This window comes from Artemia franciscana, chromosome 17 (assembly GCF_032884065.1).
Source record: "Artemia franciscana chromosome 17, ASM3288406v1, whole genome shotgun sequence".
Lineage (NCBI taxonomy): Eukaryota > Metazoa > Arthropoda > Branchiopoda > Anostraca > Artemiidae > Artemia > Artemia franciscana.
Window position 1 is genome coordinate 24,283,880 of NC_088879.1, and position 23,495 is coordinate 24,307,374.

The 23,495-nt window shown below is 33.7% G+C and overlaps 1 protein-coding gene across 5 annotated transcripts in view; it reads left to right on the forward strand.

Annotated features, from left to right (window-relative positions):
* Positions 1 to 4,949: 4,949 nt before the first annotated feature.
* The window catches only part of LOC136038042 (cap-specific mRNA (nucleoside-2'-O-)-methyltransferase 2-like), a 51,644-nt gene continuing 33,098 nt past the window's right edge, over positions 4,950 to 23,495 (forward strand). For 4 of the 5 annotated variants that reach the window (XM_065720986.1, XM_065720987.1, XM_065720988.1 and 1 more), the window contains exons 1-3: positions 4,950 to 5,094; positions 11,171 to 11,326; positions 13,266 to 13,319. In XM_065720986.1, the coding sequence (XP_065577058.1) occupies positions 4,978 to 5,094; positions 11,171 to 11,326; positions 13,266 to 13,319 (327 nt within the window). In that variant the 5' untranslated portion in view covers positions 4,950 to 4,977. The remainder of the gene's footprint in view (positions 5,095 to 11,170; positions 11,327 to 13,265; positions 13,320 to 23,495) is intronic. The other variant, XM_065720991.1, reaches the window with a different exon arrangement.

Below are 23,495 nucleotides of genomic sequence, written 5' to 3' on the forward strand. Positions count from 1 at the left end.
GACCTCATAACTCAGATCTCTTATGTTAAATCTCAACCGGATCCAGCATAATTGGGGGGGGGGGGCAGAAATCTTAGAAAATACCTGAACATCCTGACCATCCAGATCAGGATGAAACTTGATGGGAAGAATAAAAACCTGTCTAAGATACGTGACTGACATTTGTGACATTTGAATATTTACTGCGTAATAATACAAATTGCCGAGACTAACTTCGTTATGAAACAATAGATGCTTCTAAGGAACTGCTTCGACAGATTGCCCGAAAATACACTATAGAATACAGCAACTATAGTAATGTGCGAATATTTTTAGTATTGTGCATAAAAGTTTCAAAAACTCTGCAGACCCGCTATTATCAATTAGCAGATATTATTTACGGAAAAACTACGCCAAAATGGGTGGTAACGTTGCACGGTTAAACATTTCAATTTTTTTTATAAAACTATCTCAATTATATTATTATATCATCAATAATTAATTTTGGGATTTGTGTAACTTTAAATATTTTCCCTCAGGATCTTCTTAAAGAGAATCCATTTTTAAAAATTTTACATAGCCATTCTTTGTAGCATAGCTAAAAAATAAATCCGACAAATTATATCTTTGGAGATAATATGGCCAAAGATGTTTGGAGATTAATACTGCAAAGTGTCGACATCTACTTCGTTATGAATAAAAAGGTGGCTCTAAAGAACTTCTTTTGCGTATCATACGAAAATACACTTTAAAAAACAGCAGCTGTGTGAACATTTTCAATATGGTATGTAAAAACTTTTAATAACTCTGTAGACTTGCGGGTATCAATTTACAGATATAGTCCAGGAAGGGAAAGTTTTGACCTGGAACAAATTGCAAGCGAGATAAGTCTTTGACTATACAACTCAGAAAAATAAACTGATTCGAAATGTTCAAGTTTGCTCATCTAGCTGATTTCCCAAGTATGTTTTTTGGATGTTCTAAATGATTTTGAGCAGGTAAAATTTGCATTTCCATATAAAGGCGTAAAACGAAAAAATTTATGTTTACAATAGGGTAATTGATCACATTGACTATAAAAATCACCTTTACTTGATCTCAATTTGGAATTTTGACTTTGGAGGTTGAGGTTGATTCTGTTGGGGTAAATTCATGTTTTCATTCAAATGCGTACAACAACAAAATGCATGTCTAGAATAGGGTACTAGATCACGATGACTATAAAAATCACCTTTGTTTGAATTTAAAAATAAAGATTGGTGTTTTAGGCTGATGTTGATTTTGAGGAGGTGAAATTCGTGTCCTTTTTAGAGGCGTACAACAGCAAAATTGATGTCTAGAATAAAGTACTAGATCTCGGTGATTATGAAAATCTCCTTTGTTTTAACGCAAAATTAAAATTTAGGTTTTGTAAGGTTGAGGCTGATTTTGATGGGACGAAATTCGTATTTCCATATAAAGGTGGACGACAACAAAACTGATGCGCTCTAGCATAGGGCACTTATATTATTATGAAAATCTTTTATTTGAATAAAAATTAAAATTACATATATTTCGAGGAGCTGAAATCTGTGTTTTATATAAAGGTTTTACAGCAACAAAATTGATGTCTAGAGTAGGGTGACTGGTCACGGTCATTATGAAAGTTACCTTTATTTGAACGTAAAATTAAAGGTTTCATTTATCTTTTTAGGTTGAATGATGAATATGTAGCAAACTACTCTTAAACTTTAAATTGTGGATATGAATTATATCGTTTGCAAAGAAGAAATTTATTGAAGAGTCAGGAAAGGTCATTTCTGAAGAGAAAGGTGCAGCTTATTGAAACTCATATATTTGGAATCAGCATAATAATTCAATCCTTTTGATATATATATATTGATATCAAAATTTCGTTTTTTAGAGTTTGAAAGGGCTGGCTTTTGCAAAATATTATGATTCGTTCAGGATTTTTCAGAAATCCTGCTGCTTTTTATTAAGTGGTCTCAGCAGCAATACTTTTATTGCTGGAGTTCACTTTTCTTCTTGTAAAAGGCAGCAGGGGGAGTAAAATTTTCACTAAAGCTTGATTTCTTGTTAGCCAAGATTATTTCAGTCTACTTTCGTTATTTTGACTGTTTCACGCCTTCCTTACTAAACCTGATGGTCCATTTCTAATGTCTTGTATGGCTCACGCTATAGCAACTTCGTATTTTTTGTCAAACTTTTCGTTCTATTTGCACAGGCCTGGAAAACTTTTATAGTTGACTTAGTTTACTTTCTGGCAAATAATATCCTAAAAGCAAAAAAGTACAATTGTTAGTTAACTAAGTTCTTTTATATTGAAAGCAGTTTAAACATCTTCTAATTTCAGTATTTTATACAGGCCCTACCCCCTGAAATTGTCTCTGAACCTGTTCTTAATAACTGAATCTACTTGCTTCCGTTAGCTTGGATTTTTGCTTTTTACTTTTTAACGCATTTTAGACACATCAGTATTGAAATCTCGTGTTTTTCGGAATATCAATGACAAATGATAAAAGTTTGTACCACTTTGCAGCATGTATTCATTCTAAGTCTAAAAAGACGGAAAATAGCAATTTCTTAAATTATATCGTTTGATCTCATAATGTCTTACTATTTATTTCATAGCAAAGATGTTCGAAAAGGCAAATATACAAAAAAAAAAATATATGGTTATGCTGTGCATTCCAAATTTATATAAATTTTTTCTTACTGAAAACAACTCTTCTAATGTATTAAATAAAAAAGCAAGTTTTATTTCAACTGAAAGTAGATAGTGACATCAAAACCTAAGCGAGCAGAAACTAATCCGTAATGATCTAGGCAACTGCCTTGTTAATCCCCCGTTCTTTCTTTAAATCTTCATAGCACCTTATTTAAAATCATCCATGAGCGATTCAAAAAAGGTAGTTAAACCGTAATTGCAAGCGTTCCTTTTGCCTATCACCTTTCAAAACATTTGAACTGAAAACTTTGTTGTTTAAACAAAATATACATGAAAAAAATTTCCATTCTCGAGCTATTGTGAAAAATATTTTCATCATATTTTTATTTCCTTTGTGTTTGGTTTTTACGTCATGATGGCTCAAAGCTAAACTTTTGTTATGCGTAATAATTTGTGTTCACTTCAACTTTTAATGTTTTCACTTTAAAGGTTAATTTTTTGTATATTTAATTGTGTTTGCTCGTATGGCCATACCCAGGGTAACAGACTTATTGACCGTATATCATACAGCAAGCTGTTCAAAAAATGTGAGCCAGTCCCTCTCTCTAGGGCCATAAGGAGAGAAATGTTGAGATTGTTTGTTCATTTTCTGCAGATGAAGGTCCTCGGGATTGCCCGAAATCGCCCTAGCTGGAAAAACGTCTAAGGCCTAATGAAAATTAAGTTGTCCCTGAGGGGGGCAGGAGATTTTCGTAAGTAAAGATTTTAGGAGAATCTTAATTTCTTGGGAGATTGTAAAGAGAGAGGCTTTTAATAGCTGAGGATGGAGGAGCAGCGTGTGTAGCTGTGTTGGCCTCAGACGGCTTGGAACTAAATTGAGTGGTTGGTAATACTCCTAGTAATTGCAAACTTTATTAAAAATAAAGCTACTGATAGAAATTTTCACAACTTTTAGTTTTTTTCTCGACATGTTGAGAGAAAACACTATTTCGGTGTGGCTCCATCTTTTTCGCTACTAAAAGAGGGTTCTAGAACTTTTTTTTCAGTTGAACGAGCCCTCTTTCGGTATTCTAGTTCTATTGGTTCGATGCGATCGTCCCTCAGAAAAAAATGAACATACATTCGTCATTTTCTTTAAAAAATAATAATAATAGTTTAACGTTTTAGTAGACCAGAGCTTGACACCTATACAATAGAGTTCCCGCTTCCGCGTACTGTAATTCACATCCCGCTTTGGGAGTATTCTCTTGGCTTTTCGAAAATCAAGCAAAGTCTGTTTAAACCCTCAACTTTTGTGGAGTGATCTGTAAGTGTGTTGAATTTTATATTTTTAAAATCATCATAAAGAGCAAATTATTTTGTTAAAATATTGTTATTAGAACTTGTTTTTTCTCAGAATGACAGTTACTTAGCATGAGTAACTCTTTATCACAGCTTTTTGAACATTTACTTCATCTTATCAGTCCGTTTTCACTATCTCCCCTGAAGAGAATAAAAAAAGGATGACCTTGCATCCACCTTTAAATGCTGAAGATGACAATTAAACTTTTCTTGACCGAAAATCTTCCCGTCAGATTCGTGTGGTGGTAAAAAGTTGTTTTAAGGACATGTACACCCTCCGAAGGTGAATAAGATGACAAATCACACGATAGAGGGGGGTGAAAACAGCAACAAGGAGATCTCAGTTTAAATGGTGCACCCCCGAACACGAATAATTATGGGAATTAGGATTTCCCAAGCACTTATGTGAAGGATTATTTAGTTTAAGCTTGGCTTAAACCAAGCTTGGCTAGATTATGAGCTTGGCTTGTGGGAAATAAAATAAAGGTGTCAGTAAATGAATTCTAAAATTATGAGGAAAATAAGATCTCTTAACTTTAATTGCGTTAGAAATGGATGATTACGTATGGTTTATGACTAAACAGTAAAAGAGTTTTCTTATGAATTTTTGGAGGACTAAATATTATTAGTTTGTAAGAATATGGAGCCAAACAAAGAACTTCAAAATAGTTTACAAGTAATTTAAGGGGAAGGAGTGTGATGGGTGTCAAGAGTGTCATGGGTTTTCTTACTAAGCATGGCTTCTTAATAGTAGTGATTTGTCAGAAAAGTAATAATGGTGTCACTGTCATTAAACAAATTGGAAAATTGCACGGTTTAACGACTGGGTCTGAGCTTTCAAAATATTAAGCTTAGCAATGCAAAAACAGGTTTTTTGAAAATAAAATAATGGTAGAAAATATATTTTTAATATTTCCAAGCCCAAAAAAGCTCTTAAGGCGCAACGCCGCAATGACAAAAATTTGATTTTTCAGAACGTGAATTTTCAGATGGACGAAAGTTACATTAAATTTAAGGAATGTAGCCTTGTTACTTTCCTGCCCGATACTTCCAGGAACCAAAAAAATGAGCAGTTATTTTTATCCGACATTGAATTGAAGCTCAATGTATGTAGTTGAATCGTTTAGCTTTACTTAGGCGTTGCTAAACATCCAAGAATGAAAACTACTTGTGACGTGCCTTGGGCACCATTCAAGACTCTAACCCCTCTGAAGGAATCAGATTAAATCTTTTCATGGTTCCATTAGTGATATAGCCTAGGCCTAGGGGTAAGGTGAAAACACTATAGGTCACTCAATGCTTTTTTTCATGCAATTTCCATTTTCAGCAATCATTTGTGGGGCAATTATATTTTAGTCCTGAAAGGGATCCCAGAAGGTAATCCATCTTATTTTTGTCATTGTAAAAAAAAAGTGATCATGACTAGAAATGGGTTCAAAAATGATTAAAACATACATTGGTCTATAAAACAGTTATTTAAAAGTAATTTGCTCAAAATTCATTGATTTATAACAATTTAATTTCACAAAAATTTGATTTGTAAACATTATGACAGGAAACAGACAGAAGAAGTCATAGAAAAACATTTTTAGGTTATGGTTATATGCTATTATGAAAATATAATGGCTATATTAGTGCTGAGTATAAAATTCAGTATGTTAGCTTGGTTCAGCCTATCAAATTCATTTTAATCATGTCAATTTGTGAATGTCCATGTAGCCTATGTTGAGGCAGCATCTAAATTTTTGATGATGATAATCCTAGCATTGTTTTTTTTTCATGTGTATTTTTTTTTTAGTTCACACTCTGTAGCTGTAGCTTTAATCAGTATCTATACATAGCTTTAATCAGCCTATATATACTGTAATTTTTCAGGTTTTTTTTTCTTTAGTTTAAATTATCTAATATATATTACTCTTTTCATGCCTGTATTTACTGGTATTTTTCTATGTGTGCCTTAAATGTAAAGAATATACACTTCATCTAGAAAATAAATATCTTACTATCAGATGGTAGGTTTTTAAAATAGTTTGCTTTTATAAATCAATTGGGCTAGACAATATGTTAAAAAAAGAAAATAAGGCTTTACCTTTAGGGTCTCTTTAAAAGCTAAAAAATAGCATTGCAAAGAAAGCTAATTCTTAAGTGAAATAATTTTAAACTAATAGCTTCATTTTTAATACCTTTTTTCATTTATTTATTTTATTAGTTTCTCTTTTTATTCTCAAGGCTCATGGTGTACTGCCTTTAGCTACAGCCTACATGGTGCTTACTGCCATACTTCATGCACACATTCCAACCCTTTGAATAATGCATTGATTTGAAACAATCCAATAACAATGGATTTGAAACAATCCAATAACAATGGATTTGAAGCAAAATTATGAACATATAAGAGAAAAAATCATTTGAATATGTTTTGTTTACCTAAGAAATTTTTAAATAGCAAAATTGTAAAACAAAGAAAAAATACAGGTAAAGGTAAAGGCTTTCTGATCAATCAGAAAGCCTTTTTATAATGTTAAGACTAGTAGCCAAAGGTCTAAATTGTTTTTTTTTTCAAATACAGCATCCAGTAGAACTAACTTTACAGTAAAAATTTATTTCAAAAGCTGATTTCATCTTTACTCCTTGAGCATATATGTATTTTTTTGCTTTTGTTTGATATTGTGTTAGGCATTGCAATCACTGTCTTAATGCATTCACTGTGAATAAGTCCTCTTGTCAATGTAGTTCACACAGGCAGGTGGTGTGCTCAATCTAGCAAATCTCTTCCTCTGAACAACCTAAGTTGTGTAAAACTGCTAATGTTGTATTTTTAAGGAGATGCAGCATTAAAATGTGAAGTATTGAATAGGAATAATATATAGTTGTATTCTCTCTTGAAATTTATTTTAAGGCTAGAAACGTTTTTTGATGAACTAACAAATAGGCATTTTTTGTACAACACTTTCCCCCCATAAAATTAGCCCTCATCTTTGCATCTATAATGATGTGTATTATTTTTGTGTATTATGTTTTTTAGGTGGATGCAGGCAATTTAAATGGCCCTTTTCCAGAATTATTGTTTTGTATACCAAAATGGGTATTTATAGGCAACAATTCTCTTGTTCTTACTAGGGGAGAAAGTTGGTACTTGTCTATTATACAAAACACACTTAAGAAGTGAAGTTTAGTGACAATAAAATGTGATGAAAAAAGAATACTTTATTAGCAAAATTGTAAAGGTAATTCATGAATTATTAATTTGGGAGCTTCAGCATTGGCTGACCATCTCAAAGACAAAGAAAAAGCTCATTATTAATGCAACTCTTGACCAGTTCATTTTAGTTCATTATTAACACAATTCTTGAGAACAATAGTTAGTTTGCTTTCACTAGTGATAGAATATAGTGTCTCACCAGGGATGTTCAAATTAAGATTTGTGAGTTGCCAATGACTGAAGAACAGACAATTATATTTTTCAAGGATGAGGGGCTGTTGCCCAAAACAAAACACTGTGTCAATGGACACACCATGACTTTGTACTCTTACAATAAGCAACATTTTTGGAAGTATAGCACTGTGTTCTAGAAGCATATTTCCAAGCTGTAGTGTTCACAATTTTGCTAATAAAGTATTCTATTTTCATCATATTTTTTTTTTCATTAATATTAACCAAACTTTACTTCTCAAGTGTGTTTTATATAATAGAAAAGTACCAGAGAGTCCTTCGGAAAAATCTTGAGGAGATGATTAGTGTACATATCCTTGCAAAAAACGTGAACTGTGAACTTTTATTAAATGAAAGTCATAATTTGATAAAAACAAAATATTCCAAGTTCAGCTATTCCTTGCAAAATGTGCAGGTCCTTAGTCATTGCACAAAATATTCTTGTTGAAAAGAGGCATTAAACCCCCCTGTAAACTATGAAGGAGCAAAGACCTTTGAATTTTGTCTAGGAAGTAAGATTGTTTGTTCGTGTTTCAAATGTCTAGTATTAAAAAAAAGTTCTTATGCTAAACTGGCCAGTCATGATAAAAAACAACAAAGAGAGGTAAAACTCAATGAAAAGACATCAAACAAGTGTGCAGCCAGTAGAGAGAAAAGATGAAAGACTAAGACAACACAGATATTTTGCCTGTATGTAAAGTAGGCATCCTTAGCATTTTCAAAAGATAATCCTAAATTGGGTCAATATTTGAATTTTCTGCGTCCCTATTTATTGAAAGATTAGCAAACATATGTTTTTTTAATTTCTATAAATTTAATTTCTTATCTCTATAGTTTTTTAAATGGTGAGTTCTACCAATATAAAACTTTCCACAAGAACAAGGAATTTTATACACCCTACTAACTAAATCTCCTCAGGTTAAATCCTTCCCAGAATTAAGGAAACTACCTATTGGTCTCACCAATTGGGAACATGTATCAATGTTAAGTTTATGCAAAATTAGTTTAAGCATCTCCCCCAAAATAGGTACAAAAGGCAAAGAAATGAAACTTTTAGATGCATTTAATTCTGAACACTGCAAAACTCCAATGACCCTATTATTATGTTTCATGCATCTATTTTTTATTATTTTATCAATGAATGAATTGGGTAACTATTACAAAATAAAATATCCCTCAAATATAATAATTCAGAATCTAAAAACTCCTGGGAACAAATTCTGGAAGCTCTATCCACCATTGCAATCACAACCCCTTGTTTCGCTGAAATAGGGTGACACTAATGAAAATTCAAATACCTTTTACTGTGTGTAGGCTTTCTATATATTGAGAATAGTAAATGGAAATCACTTTTAATTAATAAGATATCAAGAAAAGGTAGTTTGTCATTTTCTTCAAACTCCATTGTAAATTTTACATTTTTACCAGAATATTTAAATGTCTATGGAATAGGTCTAAGGAATCTAAACTGTGTTTCCAAATGCAAACCACATCGTCCATGAATCTGCCCCAGTAACAAGGGCAGAGTCTAAGACTATGTAAAGCAGAGGTTTCATTAGAGTCCATGAAAAGATTTGCCAACAAAGGAGAGAGAGACGGCCTCATAGCCAAACCAAATGCTTGTTTGTAAAATTCACCTCTAAAACCAAAATGAAGAGAAAATTAATTTACAAGGATAACCAACTTCATAATGACATCAATCTCCAAGCTAGCCATGGGAACATCTTGTAACAAATCAAATTGTTTTTGTAATTTAATCCCTAATATATCTTTTCACTTTTTCACATTACAATTCGAATACATGGAGACCAAATTAAAACTACAGAGAATTGAATTCTCCTCCAATGTAAAATTCTTAAACATATAAGTAAGATGAATTTTGGGCAGACGATAGATCTTGGGTGCAGAACAACCTCTTGGATAAAATTGATTATAAAACTGTGGGTAATATGTAAACTGTTTTTCAGAGACTCCAAATCCTTTCTTATTAACTTTATATATTGATCTGTAGGATCAATATCCAGTTTTTTGTAAGTAATGGTATCAGAAATAATTGTATTCATTTTACAATCATAATCATCAGTGTCCATAATTACAGTAGTGTTACCTTTGTCTGCTCTAGTGATAGTAAAGACTTTATCCCTTTTCAAATCAGAAAGTATTTTAATGTCTTTTTTTCTGTAATATCATTTTAATTTTTCTTAGGCTAAAAGTGTTTAGTTTTCTTACAATCTCAACTCTAAGTTCCTGAGGAGCCTCGACTTTATCAATAGAAGCCATAATTCCTGACTTTACCTTATAAATTATTTTTGAATGAGAAATTAGTGTTGGGAAGTAGAATTTAAAACCCTTCGACAAAACTGCCTCTTGTTGACTTATTAGTATTATTCATCTTTTCTCTTTACTGGCTGCAGTCTCGTTTGATGTCTTTTCATTGAGTTTTGCCTCACCTTGTTGTTTTTTGTGTAGTATTCAGGACCTAGTATTAGGGAAGCTGATGACTCTTCCAAAAAAAGAATCAACAGTCATATAAAACCTCAATAAAACACTATCAGCATAGCAGATATTTAATTATACCCAGTGCTGCAAATTTAGGAATACAAAGAAAAAAAAGAAAGAGCCTCTCCATCTGCCAATCTTTCCATTGAACAGGGCATGTGATATTTTCTGTGTTGGGTCAAATTCAGCTGGAAGCTAGACTCCTGTGGTGTCCCTACCAGGGCTGTAATTTGCAATGGGGCATGGGAGCAACTTCACCTCCCTGACCTTTGTTTTCTCCCCCCAAAACCCAGTTTGCCCTGCTCTCCCCCCCCCCAGCTGAAATTTAGTTTCTTCCAAAATTTAGTTTCAACACTATTTTGCAATGATAGTTAGGGCTGACATCAAAGGATCAAGAAGTGATGTTGCTCTTAATGATTTGTCACCAGTTATCCCTGTGGACTTTTCTGGCGTCTGTTTTTCAAAACTGTTAAAGCCAAAGGGATTAAAGAGGCTATTCTTTCACAGTCTGTACCCATACAAAAAGACAGGATCAAGCCACGAGTAGCTGTTTTGCTCTGTGGTAACTTCGTGTTCTTTCTTATGTGGTCATTGATCATTTGTGTTGTGATTTTGCAGATATACCTCCCTGTCAAGCTTCCTATTTAGTAATGTCCTCAGGACGGATCAAGAACGTCACCCACAGGTGAAATCTCTTGACGTAGCAAACAATTCCATTCACTGCTTTTATTTCACTGCTCATGCTATGGGAGACATGATGGAGATCTGCCACTCATGGGATATGATATGATGGAGACTGGAGAATTCATTTGTGTGTGTTACTTATCAAATGATATAACGTTGGGATATTGGAAATGTGACGTTCGTGTCCTTTACAGTATAAGTCTCACTAGTTTAAGTCTAACCAGGGTTGAAGTGAACCTGGGTCACTAATAAGCCTCTTGGCTGAAATTTACCTTTAGATTCCTTTTTTTTCTTCAAATTCCTGATAGCTTTAGAACTCTTGCAAAAGGAATTTTCTTGTTTTTGCTATTAATATGAATTGCATAAAACCCAACACATGTTGCTTCAAATAAAACATATTCTTTGTCAAAAAACTGTTCATTAAATTTTCAGCTAAAACTTTAAACAAATGGAAATAAATTTATGAGACGGGTTAAAACTGTAATACCTTTCCTCTGTTTAATTCAAATGTAACGTGATTTAACTTAATCCACATGTTTTTACTTTTTTTTTTGTCATTGTTGTAGCTACTGCAAAAACAGAAGATTCTACTAAATGCATGGAAAGGTCAGCTAAGCCACTTTGACCTGAATGAATGGTCTCAACACACAGACAGTACAAACCCTGGGTCTTTCATCAAGAGGAGACTACTTAAGGACAAAAGGGAATTTTTCATTACAAATGTAAATTTCTATGTTTTGAATGTTATTTTTAGTCTATTGGAGATGAACCAAGTTTTTTAGGGCATTTGCCAAGTTTATATTACTTTACTAAAAGTTTTGCAATGCTTTTTTTTTAGTACCATAAGTTGTTCATACTAGACTTCCTAGTCGTTCTGAATCAGACGTTAATTGAACTAATAGCAAAGGGGGATAATATTACTTTGCTGTCATTGGAAATTGCTAAATTATTTACAGAATGTAGCATTACAACTTGTAGTAGGTGCTCCATGCTCTTGAATTTTTCTAAAAAAATGGAAACTCAACCAAAGTCTCCATGTTGCTACTGATATACATTTTGTTAATTGAAAAGCACCTTGTTGTTAGGATGACAAACTTCAGTGGACCAAAAACAAAGGACTGCTGATCTCCATATCAAAGATGTCTCATCCACATTAAATCTTTATCTTCTGTACAGAATGAACATGAGTTCTTTCTTCTGGGAATATACATCTCCATCTCAACTGGTTGAGAACTTTGCTAAAGCAGAAAGCAAGGGATCAAAAACAGAAAGTGAATAGAATGTTTTCTGTGTTAAAACAGAAAGTGAGGGATGTATGTCGAGAAGTTTTTTTAATTCTTTTTTTCATTTTTCGTTCATTATTACTGCTTGATGTGTATAATTATGGTAATTTTTATTGACAGGGAGGTAGAAATTTAAAAACACATATAATTTGGAATCAACCGGATTTATTGAAATCTAGTGTATTTATTGTAAGATATAGTACACTCTTTGTATACTTATCCTAATAGGGTAGCACATACTTGAGGGGCTGTCAAATATTTTCATGATTGGGATAGTGCAACAAAAAGTTCATTTTAGGGCTGTATTTTGCTCACTGTATAATTGTTGTAGTAATATCAAAATCAACAATGAATATTCTGTACCTTTTTAACTAATGTCATAGTCAAATTGACCATAGATTAGTTTGTTTACTAATGTAGCAAATTTTGGGGGGCAGGTAATTATTATCTCATTCATCTAAAATAATATATCTCAACAAAAAGTTGTCAGGAAGTATGTATGCTATTTACTTTTTATCCTTTGCTATCCTGTGAAGCCACCTAATTTTTGAAATTTTTTCAAATAATTAAACATATTAGTAACTTGCTTTTCGCCTTGTCACTGATAGGACAGTATTGAATGGTTCTTGTATTTCTGAATGTTTTTTAAAGTTTCATGTGGCACGCTGATATCTCTACTACCTAAGGAAATGACTTTTGCCTTGCACCAAACTTCCAAAAAGCGACATTAGTAATTTTTGTGAAGAAAAAAAGAAACATAGCTAATCAGAATATTGGAAACTTCCTTTGTCAAACTGGTTAAAATGAAATAGTAGAACTAGGCACCTCTTCTGGTTTATGAGACCAACAAATAGACAAAAGTAGAACTGTCTGTTCTACTCCAGAAATGGCTAACTAAGCACCCTGTTTTTCTAAGAGATGCTTGATGGCAGTGGGGTTTCTTGAAATAGAATATGTCCAAATCTCGTATTTTTTTTATTTACCTATCTTTTAAGGAAAGAATATATCAAATTACTGTCTTACTTTATAACTAGAAAGAGAAAATGCAAGGAAGATGTAGAGCTATAGCCAGTGGCGTCAATTCTAGGAAATCAGTGGGAAGGGGGGAATGGATTTTTCTGATTCTAGGGGGAGAGGTAATTTTTTCCAATTCTTTCAATGGAAATAAAAAAGTGATGAAAGCATGGGAAATTTTTCAAAAGCTATGAGACCAAATGCCCCCCCCCCTTTTTTTCTCGAATTGACGCAATTAACTGAAGTAGTGTAACATACAAAGTAAGTGGGCATTTTCGTATTTGAATTTTACTGTTGAAGATTCGTTTTCAAGTTTGTATGTATTTGGCAACAGTGTATAGTAATACTGTGTTTTATTTTTCAGGCATTTTTGAAGTTTTGCGAAATTCTTTATCATTTCCCTCAGTTGGTCAATAATGTAAGTATTATTTTCCTATATCTAAAAAGAGCAGTCTTAAAATTATCTATCCCAAAAGCAATGGGACACATTTTATGAACTAGAATTGGGATTGACACTGGGATCGAGGTAATGTTCCTGCTTAAAATAATTCCATCGTCAGGTTTTAGTTTTAAGATAAAAATAAAATAAAACTGCATTTTGCCTTTCCATTTATTGTGCCAAAATACCCATTGCTTGGATATTTGGTAAGTCTCTGAATGAAGGTCAGCTAGTTTTCTCACAATATTAATTGTCAATGCCTCATTACCTATTAAGTAGGTTAAACCTATCTAAGTCGTCATAATATTATGCGTATGTAAACTTTTGCAGTAAAAGAATATAAATTTTCTTCATGTCTTATTCCTTGTTAGGATTAAGACTGATTTTTTATTTGAATCGACAAGCTTTTTTGGATAAGGTAATAAAGCTCATGTTATCAACTAATTGTGATACAATACTTAACATCCCAATAATCAACATATACTATTGATAGATAGATAGATAGATAGATAAGTGTATTTCAAAATCCCATTGGCCATATACACAAAAATATAAATAAGTAACAAACAAGCGAGGAAATTAAACAATAGTATGAATTACAAACACGCACAAAAACAGAATACAACGCGAAAATGCCTAATCTAACAACAATAGAAATTAATCATATAAAAGTTTTTCCTCTTATTAAGGATTAATCTATATACACTCCCACTCGAAATATTGTGGTTGGGTTACTATTTTGCAGAATACCCGGAAGCATCAAATTAATCCCATGCAAATACATTTCTTGTAAAACCAAGAGCATTGGGCATTTCTGGAGACAAGGATCCAAGTTTATATTACTCATTCTCTAATTCTTTTAAAGCACCATTGAAATTCACTTTTGCAAAAAGAATTTTATGGTACCAAGCGTATACAAACCCATTTATTTCTGGTATGTGTACGAACTCGTCAACATCCTGTAGAATAATGACACTAAACTAAAAATAGGGCTGAAATTGAAAGAATTTAGACATTTCGTAAGGGCACAGATTCAAAGAAGCCCTGTAAAAACGTGCTTCCCTCCACCATTGGGTTCGACAGAAAACGATATATACTATCCTTATAAACAAGCAATAATTTTATATAGATAACTTCGAAGACGACACTGCCTTTCCATGACGAAAGTAAAACAGTTCAAAATAGGGATGAAACCTTTTTATTGACAGTGAACAGATACAAAATTTAACTGGATATTTCGAACACATTTACAGTGTTTATCATCAGCAGTGAAACTAAAAGACATGAATAAAGGCAAACAAAATTTGGCATCATTTCATCATGACTTTCACCTTTCCAGAGAAAGATTAGTTAAAAATTTTTCAAAATTATCTGAAAATAAAGCCGTAATACCTTCGTCAACTCTTAGACCGGGTGTAATTAATTTTTCATCAAGGACCTTAACTTTACAAGAAAAGTCCGTATTAGAAAAAGGTCCAAAATTTTGCTTTATAACTAATAAAGTCCCAGTAGAAGAAATTACCTCTTCAATAGAAACATCTTTACATAGAAACCCCATCCTAATCAAAGATGTTAGCCTAGTAAGAGCTGCTACAGTTAAAACCCTGTCAGAGTTTGCTTTAAAACCAGAAATCCCTAATAATTCTATCGAAGACATAAAGATTCTTAATAATTTTAGTGGTAATGGACACCAAGGACTACGATTCAAAATTAAACACTTTACTGAAAGATGAAAAAACGTACAAAAAACTTTCTTTTGACCTGACGGACTCATACCCAAAGAAGTTTAAGAACGAGTTAAAGACTTTGAAGGAAGAAGGGAAGATTACACCTCAACTTTTCTACAAATTCTTACCAAGAAGTTCTTTGTGCCCTAAATTATACGGACTTCCAAAGATACATAAGCCAAATCTGCCATTACGACCAATTATTACAAGCACAAAGTCACCAACAAGTGCTCTGAGTAAGTGGTAACACCTAGTTGATGGGGTGCTTCGCCCCCCCCCCGCGCGCGTAAGTTGTTACGCGCCATATTAGTTACGCGCCATTGTAGTTGTGTCCCTGTGTACCACCTATGAATATAGATAGATTTATATATGTGTTTTGAACTACGTAAAACTTGCGAATATACAACATTCTTGGCTTTCCCATTGTCTGTGCATATACAAAGCCTTACGTACTTATAATGACGTCATATGCAAACGCCCCCCCCCAGCCCCCCACGCGTAAGTATATATATGTTCTTAACTACGTAAAACTTGCGAATATACAACATTCTTCGATATCCCATTGTCTGTGCATATAAATTGATTGTCAGGTTTACCGACTCTTGAACATGCAACATAAAATTGTCCATGGGAAAAACAATCCGTATTCAGATCTATACCTAATTTTTCTAATGATTGCCCTTAAGCTTTGTTGATGGTGATTGCTAATCGAACATTCCCTGTGTCCCCGACGTCATTTATATATGTCCCTGTGCCCCCGGCAACCCCTTTGTAGTTGTGTCCCTGTGTCCCGGTCGTCATTTATATTCCCAGTATCCCGGTCGTCATTTGTATCCCAGTGTCCCAGTCTGTAATTTCTCTTTGAGCGTCCCAGTCGTCATTTATATTCCCTTTGTCCCGGTGTCCTGGTCGTCATTTGTGTCCCGGTCTGTAACTTATCTTTGAGTGTCCCGGTCGTCATTTATATCTCCCGGTCGTTAAATGTGTCCCAGTGTCCCAGTCTGTAATTTCTCTTTGACTGTCCCGGTCGTCATTTATATTCCCTGTGTCGCGGTTTTTAGTTTTCTTTTTCTCCTTTATTTTTCAGTTTTTTTTCCTTTTTTCTTTTTTTTTCTTTTTCAGTTTTTATTTTTTTTTATTAGTTTTTGTTTTTTTTCTTTTTTGTTTTTTTTTGTAGTTTTTACCTTTTTTTTATTTTTTTTATTTTTTTCTTTTTTAGTTTTTAGTTTTTTACCTTTTTTTAGTTTTTTTTTAGTTTTTTAGCTTTTTTAGTTTTTTTAGTATTTTCTTTTTAGTTTTTTTTTGTAGTTTTTTCTATCAGCTGCAAGTTTTTTGGCATAGACTCTGAGCAGCTTCCTCGGCTGTTGCCATTGTAGGTTCTTCAGTCATTTTACAATAAACATTTTTCCGTCCACGCTCTTCTTACAATTAAAAATTTGTCTTTGAACAATTTTCTTCAATACCTTTAATGACGTCATCGTCATAACAAACATGACGACAACTAACTTCATGACGACCTGATGACATGACGTCACTCGACAGACACACAGACAAACAACTTATTTTTATATATATTTGTGCATATAAATATATTGTCAGGTTTACCAACTCTTGAACATGCAACATAAAATTGTCCATGGGAAAAACAATCCGTATTCAGATCTATACCTGATTATTCTAATGATTGCCCTTGAGCTTTGTTGATGGTGATTGCTAATCGAACATTCCCTGTGTCCCCGTCGTCATTTATATATCTCCCTGTGCCCCCGGCATCCCCCTTGTAGTTGTGTCCCTGTGTCCCGGTCGTCATTTATATTCCCAGTATCCCGGTCGTCATTTGTGTCCCAGTGTCCCAGTCTATAATTTCTCTTCGAGTGTCCCAGTCGTCATTTATATTCCCTGTGTCCCGGTGTCCTGGTCGTCATTTGTGTCCCGGTGTCCTGGTCTGTAATTTATCTTTGAGTGTCCCGGTCGTTATTTGTGTCCCAGTGTCCCAGTCTGTAATTTCTCTTTGAGTGTCCCGGTCGTCATTTATATTCCCTGTGTCCCGGTTTTTAGTTTTCTTTTTCTCCTTTATTTTTCAGTTTTTTTCCTTTTTTCTTTTTTTTTCTTTTTCAGTTTTTAGTTTTTTTATTTTTTTTTTATTAGTTTTTGTTCTTTTTCTGTAGTTTTTACCTTTTTTTAGTTTTTTCTTTTTTAGTTTTTGTTTTTTACCTTTTTTAGTTTTTTTTAGTTTTTTAGCTTTTTTAGTTTTTTTAGTATTTTCTTTTTAGTTTTTTTTTGTATTTTTCCTCGGCACGCTTTCTTTTCTTACTTTCTCTATCAGCGGCAAGTTTTTTGACATAGACTCTTTGAGCAGCTTCCTCGGCTGTTGCCATTGTAGGTTCTTCAGTCATTTTACAATGAAACATTTTTCCGTCCACAATCTTCTTACAATTAAAAATTTGTCTTTGAACAGTTTTCTTAAATACCTTTAACGACTTCATCGTCATAACAAACATGATGACAACTAACTTCATGACGACCTAATGACATGACGTCACTCGACAGACACACAGATGGAAGGGCCAAAAAGTGAAAATTTGCAGTTGCAGTTCATATAAATGATCATTTTTTGAAACCAACACCTGAACTATCAAACGTGATAAGATCTGAAAATTGACAATCTGGACCATCAATTGGACAACACCAATACGGCCAGCCAAAGCAAAGGTAATTGCTAAATTGTCTGAAGTGATCAAGTTCCCAACAACGTGTCAAAAATGAAAATGAAGAGAAAGATACTGGAGGTTAAAAAATATGCGAAAATGACAATTAGAGCGTGTAAAAAATGAAAATGAAGAGCATCTTATGGCATCATATTTGACATAATATAAGCACTTTCTTATATGATACTAGCTGTTGGGGTGGTGCTTCGCGCCACCCTAACACCTAGTTAGTGGGGGCGCTTCACCCCCCCCCCAAGCCCCCTCGCGCGCGTAAGTCGTTACGCGCCATATTAGTTACGCGCCATTGTAGTTGTGTCCCTGTGTCCCACCTGTGAATATCGATAGATATATATATAGATATATATATATATATATATATATATATATATATATATATATATATATATATATATATATATATATATATATGTTTTTAACTACGTAAAACTTGCGAATATACAACATTCTTCGCTGTCCCATTGTCTGTGCATATAAATAGATTGTCAGGTTTACCGACTCTTGAACATGCAACATATAATTGTCCATGGGAAAATAATCCGTATTCAGATCTATACCTCATGATTCTAATGATTGCCCTTGAGCTTTGTTGATGGTGATTGCTAATCGACCATTCCCTGTGTCCCCGTCGTCATTTATATATCCCCCTGTGCCCCCGGCGTCCCCGTTGTAGTTGTGTCCCTGTGTCCCGGTCGTCATTTATATTCCCTGTGTCCCGGTCGTCATTTGTGTCCTGGTGTCCTAGTCTGTAATTTCTCTTTGAGTGTCCCGGTCGTCATTTATATTCCTTGTGTCCCGATGTCTCGGTCTGTATATACATTCGTTTTTGAATCGGTCTTTTTTTTTAGTTTTTAGTTTTTTACCTTATTTTTAGTTTTTTTTTTAGTTGTACCTCATGATTCTAATGATTGCCCTTGAGCTTTGTTGATGGTGATTGCTAATCGAACATTCCCTGTGTCCCCGTCGTCATTTATATATCCCCCTGTGCCTCCGGCGTCCCCGTTGTAGTTGTGTCCCTGTGTCCCGGTCGTCATTTATATTCCCTGTGTCCCGGTCGTCATTTGTGTCCCGGTGTCCCGGTCTGTATATACATTCGTTTTTGAATTGGTATATGATGAAATAAATTTTTGTGTTTTTCCCCTTTTTTCTTTTTAGTTTTTTTTTGGTTTTTAGTTTTTTTCTTTAGTTTTTTAGTTTTTTTCTTTTTTCTTTTTAGTTTTTTTTTGTAGTTTTTACCTTTTTAGTTTTTTTTTCTCCTTTATTTTTCAGTTTTTTTCCTTTTTTTTCTTTTTTAGTTTTTTTAGTTTTTTAGCTTTTTTAGTTTTTTTTATTAGTTTTTAGTTTTTTTTCTTTTTAGTTTTTTTGTAGTTTTCACCTTTTTTTAGTTTTTTTAGTTTTTTTTACTTATGTCCTGGTCGTCATTTATATTCCCTGTGTCCCGGTCGTCATTTGTGTCCTGGTGCTTTGTTGATGGTGATTGCAAATCGAACATTCCTTTTGTCCCGGTCGTCATTTATATTCCCTATGTCCCGGTGTCCCGGTCGTCATTTGTGTCCCGATGTCCCGGTCTGTAATTTCGTCAGTCGACAAACATGACGTCAGTCGACACACAAGCATGACGTCACTCGACACACAGACAACTTATTTTTATACATATAGATTATGCATATCATAAACAAGATTGTTGAGTATCCAAGGCATCAGTTATAGACGCACGCGGTTAGAAAACATGCGACACCGTGCGTAAGTCAAAAATGAAAATCAACCTGGACAACGAGAATCAAAACTTGTCAACATTGAAAATGCTAGTGATGATGCTTGGGTTTGGAATTTGCTATCATAGCTTTTAAAATCTAAAACCTGGACTAGATGAATCGTTGGAAGAAAAATAAGTTTTTGTCCCACCACCTGACCTATTAAAAGAAACTAAGGTTCTGCGATTCATCTTTCATAATGACAAAAAGACAAGCCGAGGCAAAATTGAAAGATCCAATAAAAAAAAAAAAAAAAAAAAAAAAAAATGATAATTTTACAACGGTAGTATTTCTAATTGAAGGTTCAGACGTCATTACATCAAGAAAAGGCTCAAATTGTCTGTGTTTAGATGGCAAGTGACAATGAGAATCCATATAAAGAATCCTGCCGCGTGCAGGATTAAGCTGAGGACAGCTTAATGTTGGTCTTTGTGGTGTTACCTGCTATGTTTCTGTTTTGTTTTGTTTGCTGGCTGAAAATAACCCTTTTTGTATTTTTCTGAATAGGTTTTTTACGGCACTTGGTATTTACCAAGTGACATATAGCGATCGTAGTTTATGTCGGTCTGTCTGTCCCGGTTTTGCGTGTTTGGGCACTTCCAGATAAGCTAGGACAATGAACTTTGGCAGGCATATCAGGGACCAGACCACATTAAATTAGAAATAGTCGTTTCTCCGATTCGAGCATCTGGGGGGGAGTGGGGGGGACGGTTAATTTGAAAAAATTAGAAAAAATGAGGTATTTATAACTTACGAACAGGTGATTGGATCTTAATGAAATTTGATATTTAGAAGGATATCGTGTCTCAGTGCTCGTAGTTTAAATCCCAACCGGATCCGGTGACCTTTGGGGGAGTTGGAGGGGGGGAAACTGAAATCTTGGAAAATGCTTAGAATGGAGGGATCGGGATGCAACTTGGTTGGAAAAATAAGCACAAGTTCTAGATACCTAATTGACATAACTGGACCAGATCCGCTCTCTTTGGGGGGTTGGGGGGGATCTCAGTGCTTTGGCGTGTTCGGTGGTTCTGGACGCGCTAGGACGATGAAAATTTAGGCGTGTCAGGGACCTGCACAAATTGACTAAATAACAGTTGTTTCCCCGATTAGACCATCTGGGGGCTGGAGGGAGACGCAAAAAAAAAAAATGAAAAATTGAGGTATTTTTAATTTACGAATGAGTAGTCGGATCTCATTGAAATGTGATATTTAGAAGAACGTCGTACCTCATAGATCTTTTTTTAAATCTCGACCATATCCGGTGATATTGCGGGGGAGTTGGAGGGGGAAACGGGACATTTTGGAAACCGCTTAGTTGAGAGATCGGGGTGACACTTGGTGGGAAGAATAAGCACAAGTCCTAGATACATGATTGACATAACCGGACTGAATCCGCTCTCTTTAGGGGAGCTGGGGGGGGGTGTTAGTTCGGAAAATTAAAAAATTGAGGTATTTAAACTTACGAACGGGTGACCGGATCTTAATGAAATTTGGTATTTAGAAGGAATTCATGTCCTAGAGCTCTTATTTTGAATCCCGACCAGATCTGGTTACATTTGGGGGAGTTTGAGGGGGAAACCGGAAATGTTGGAAAACGCTTAGAGTGGAGAAATCGGGATGAAACTTGGTGGGTAGAATAAGCAAATATTATAGATATGTGACTGAAGTAACCGGACTGGATCCACTCTCTTTGGGGGAGTTAGGGGGAGGTCCAGTGCTTTGGCTTGTTCGGTGCTTCTGGACGTGCTAGGACGATAAAAATTGTTAGGCGTGTCAGGGACCTGCACAATTTGACTTGATAAAATCGTTTTCCCTGATTCGACCATCTGAGGGGCTGAAGGGAGACGAAAAATTCGAAAAAATGATGTATTTTTAACTTACGAATGGGTAATCGGATCTTAATGAATATTGATTTTTAGAAGGACTTCTTGTCTCAAAGCACTTATTTTAAATCCTAACCGGTATTAAGTCTCTGATTTTCCTTTTAAATCAATGTATTGATTCTTAGAATTTTGCTAGAGCTCATGCCATATGAGCTCTTGGCTCTTCCGACCTCGTCACAAGTGCCATATGAGCTCTTAGCTCTTGTTGCTCTTCATTTTTGTTGTACTTCATGTTTAGTCAGCGTGGTCTCAGAATGTATTTACCGACATTTGGAAAAAAAAACAAATAGTTTCCTTAGCCTCCTTAATTTCAGTAAAAATATCCTAGAATTTTTTTAGATCAGCTTCCCAAGATTTTTTGGAGGGACTTGAACATTGTTTTGTATTTTTTAATTGGCATGCAAGTCCTATTTTAGGATGCTATTAAGTGTGTAAATACTAAGTGTTGAAAATAGCAATTTCTAGTTTTAATCTAGCCGAAGATTCGAGATTTTAGTTGGCAATGGTTTTTACTTTTCGATTTAGTAACCAAATATGGAAAAAAGAAAAACAAACACAAACAAAGTCAAAATCTAAATTTAAAAAATATAAGTAAAAATTAAAATCTTTGGTTAGGATTTAAAATCAGATTATGAGATATTAGTATCCTTGTTAGAATGAGATAATTTATGGCTTCGCCCCATCAATGTGAAATACCTATATATATATATATATATATATATATATATATATATATATATATATATATATATATATATATATATATATATATATATATATATATATCATGAAAAGAGAAATCACCAATGCTACAGCACAAACACTAAAAAAAAAAAAAAAAAAAAAAAAAAAAAAAAAAAAAAAAAAAAAAAAAAGAGACAGAAGGAGAAAAGGAAGACTGTTTTCCTAAATTAGTGATTAATATAGACCAGCACTTGAATGAGGCCTTAACCCTACTCATCCATACAATCACATAGGTCAAACAGCATAGCCACACACAATCAACCATAAAGAATAATCCATGGACAGGCAGTCATGTCGTCAATAAGTATAAGTCGTCATTTACCAAACAATAGAGAAAATAATATAGACAAATAATTCAGAGGCAACACCCAACATAAGGGCTCATCAGGAGAATACACTGGCCTATATAGGGTTTCGCCACTCTAAATTCCCTACCCAGCACAGTGTTGTGGCTACCACAGAATATCCATGGCATCCCCGCGTCAGGTATCACCCCCAAAATACATGCCTATGAAAAAAAAACAGCAAATGTAAAACAACCAAGTAAAACCAAAACAAGCTTATCCTGTTAATATATCCCTCCCTTTAGCAACAATAGGTAAACTAAATATTATAAATTTTACCAAATCTCATATATATATATATATATATATATATATATATATATATATATATATATATATATATATATATATATATGTATTTATATATATACATTTATATATATATATATATATATATATATATATATATATATATATATATATATATATATATATATATATATATATATATATATATATATATATATATATATATATATATATGTATATATATATATTTATATGCTGAAGCTTTTATAATTAACTTTCTAAGTTTGGTGGGTAACCCTTGATACAGTTGGGCATTTTTTAAAGACAAACTTGAGTTTCCTATAGTCCCTTTCCAGTACTTTCTTGATAGCATTAATATGAAAAGTCAACATAACTCAAAGGGGATTACAGTTCGGGAAAAAAATAACGACGACAATAATCATTTCTGTTGTGATTGAAATTTACTATTCCCACTCAGTCGCATGTGATCCTTTCAGCCCCTGATCAAAAAGAGAAATTTGAATTTTCCTTTGCCATGCCTAGACTGGGCGCTTTAGTGAGTATTTCTGTATTTTTAAAGATATTGGACTCTTGAAGCACAAGAAATCTATGAAAGTAGATATAGCTTTGAAAGCAAATACAAAATAAATGAATTATATAACAATTTTAGTAGATCAGAGCCAATTATTTATGGTCAAAAGCAAACACTTTTTTATTCCTATCTATTA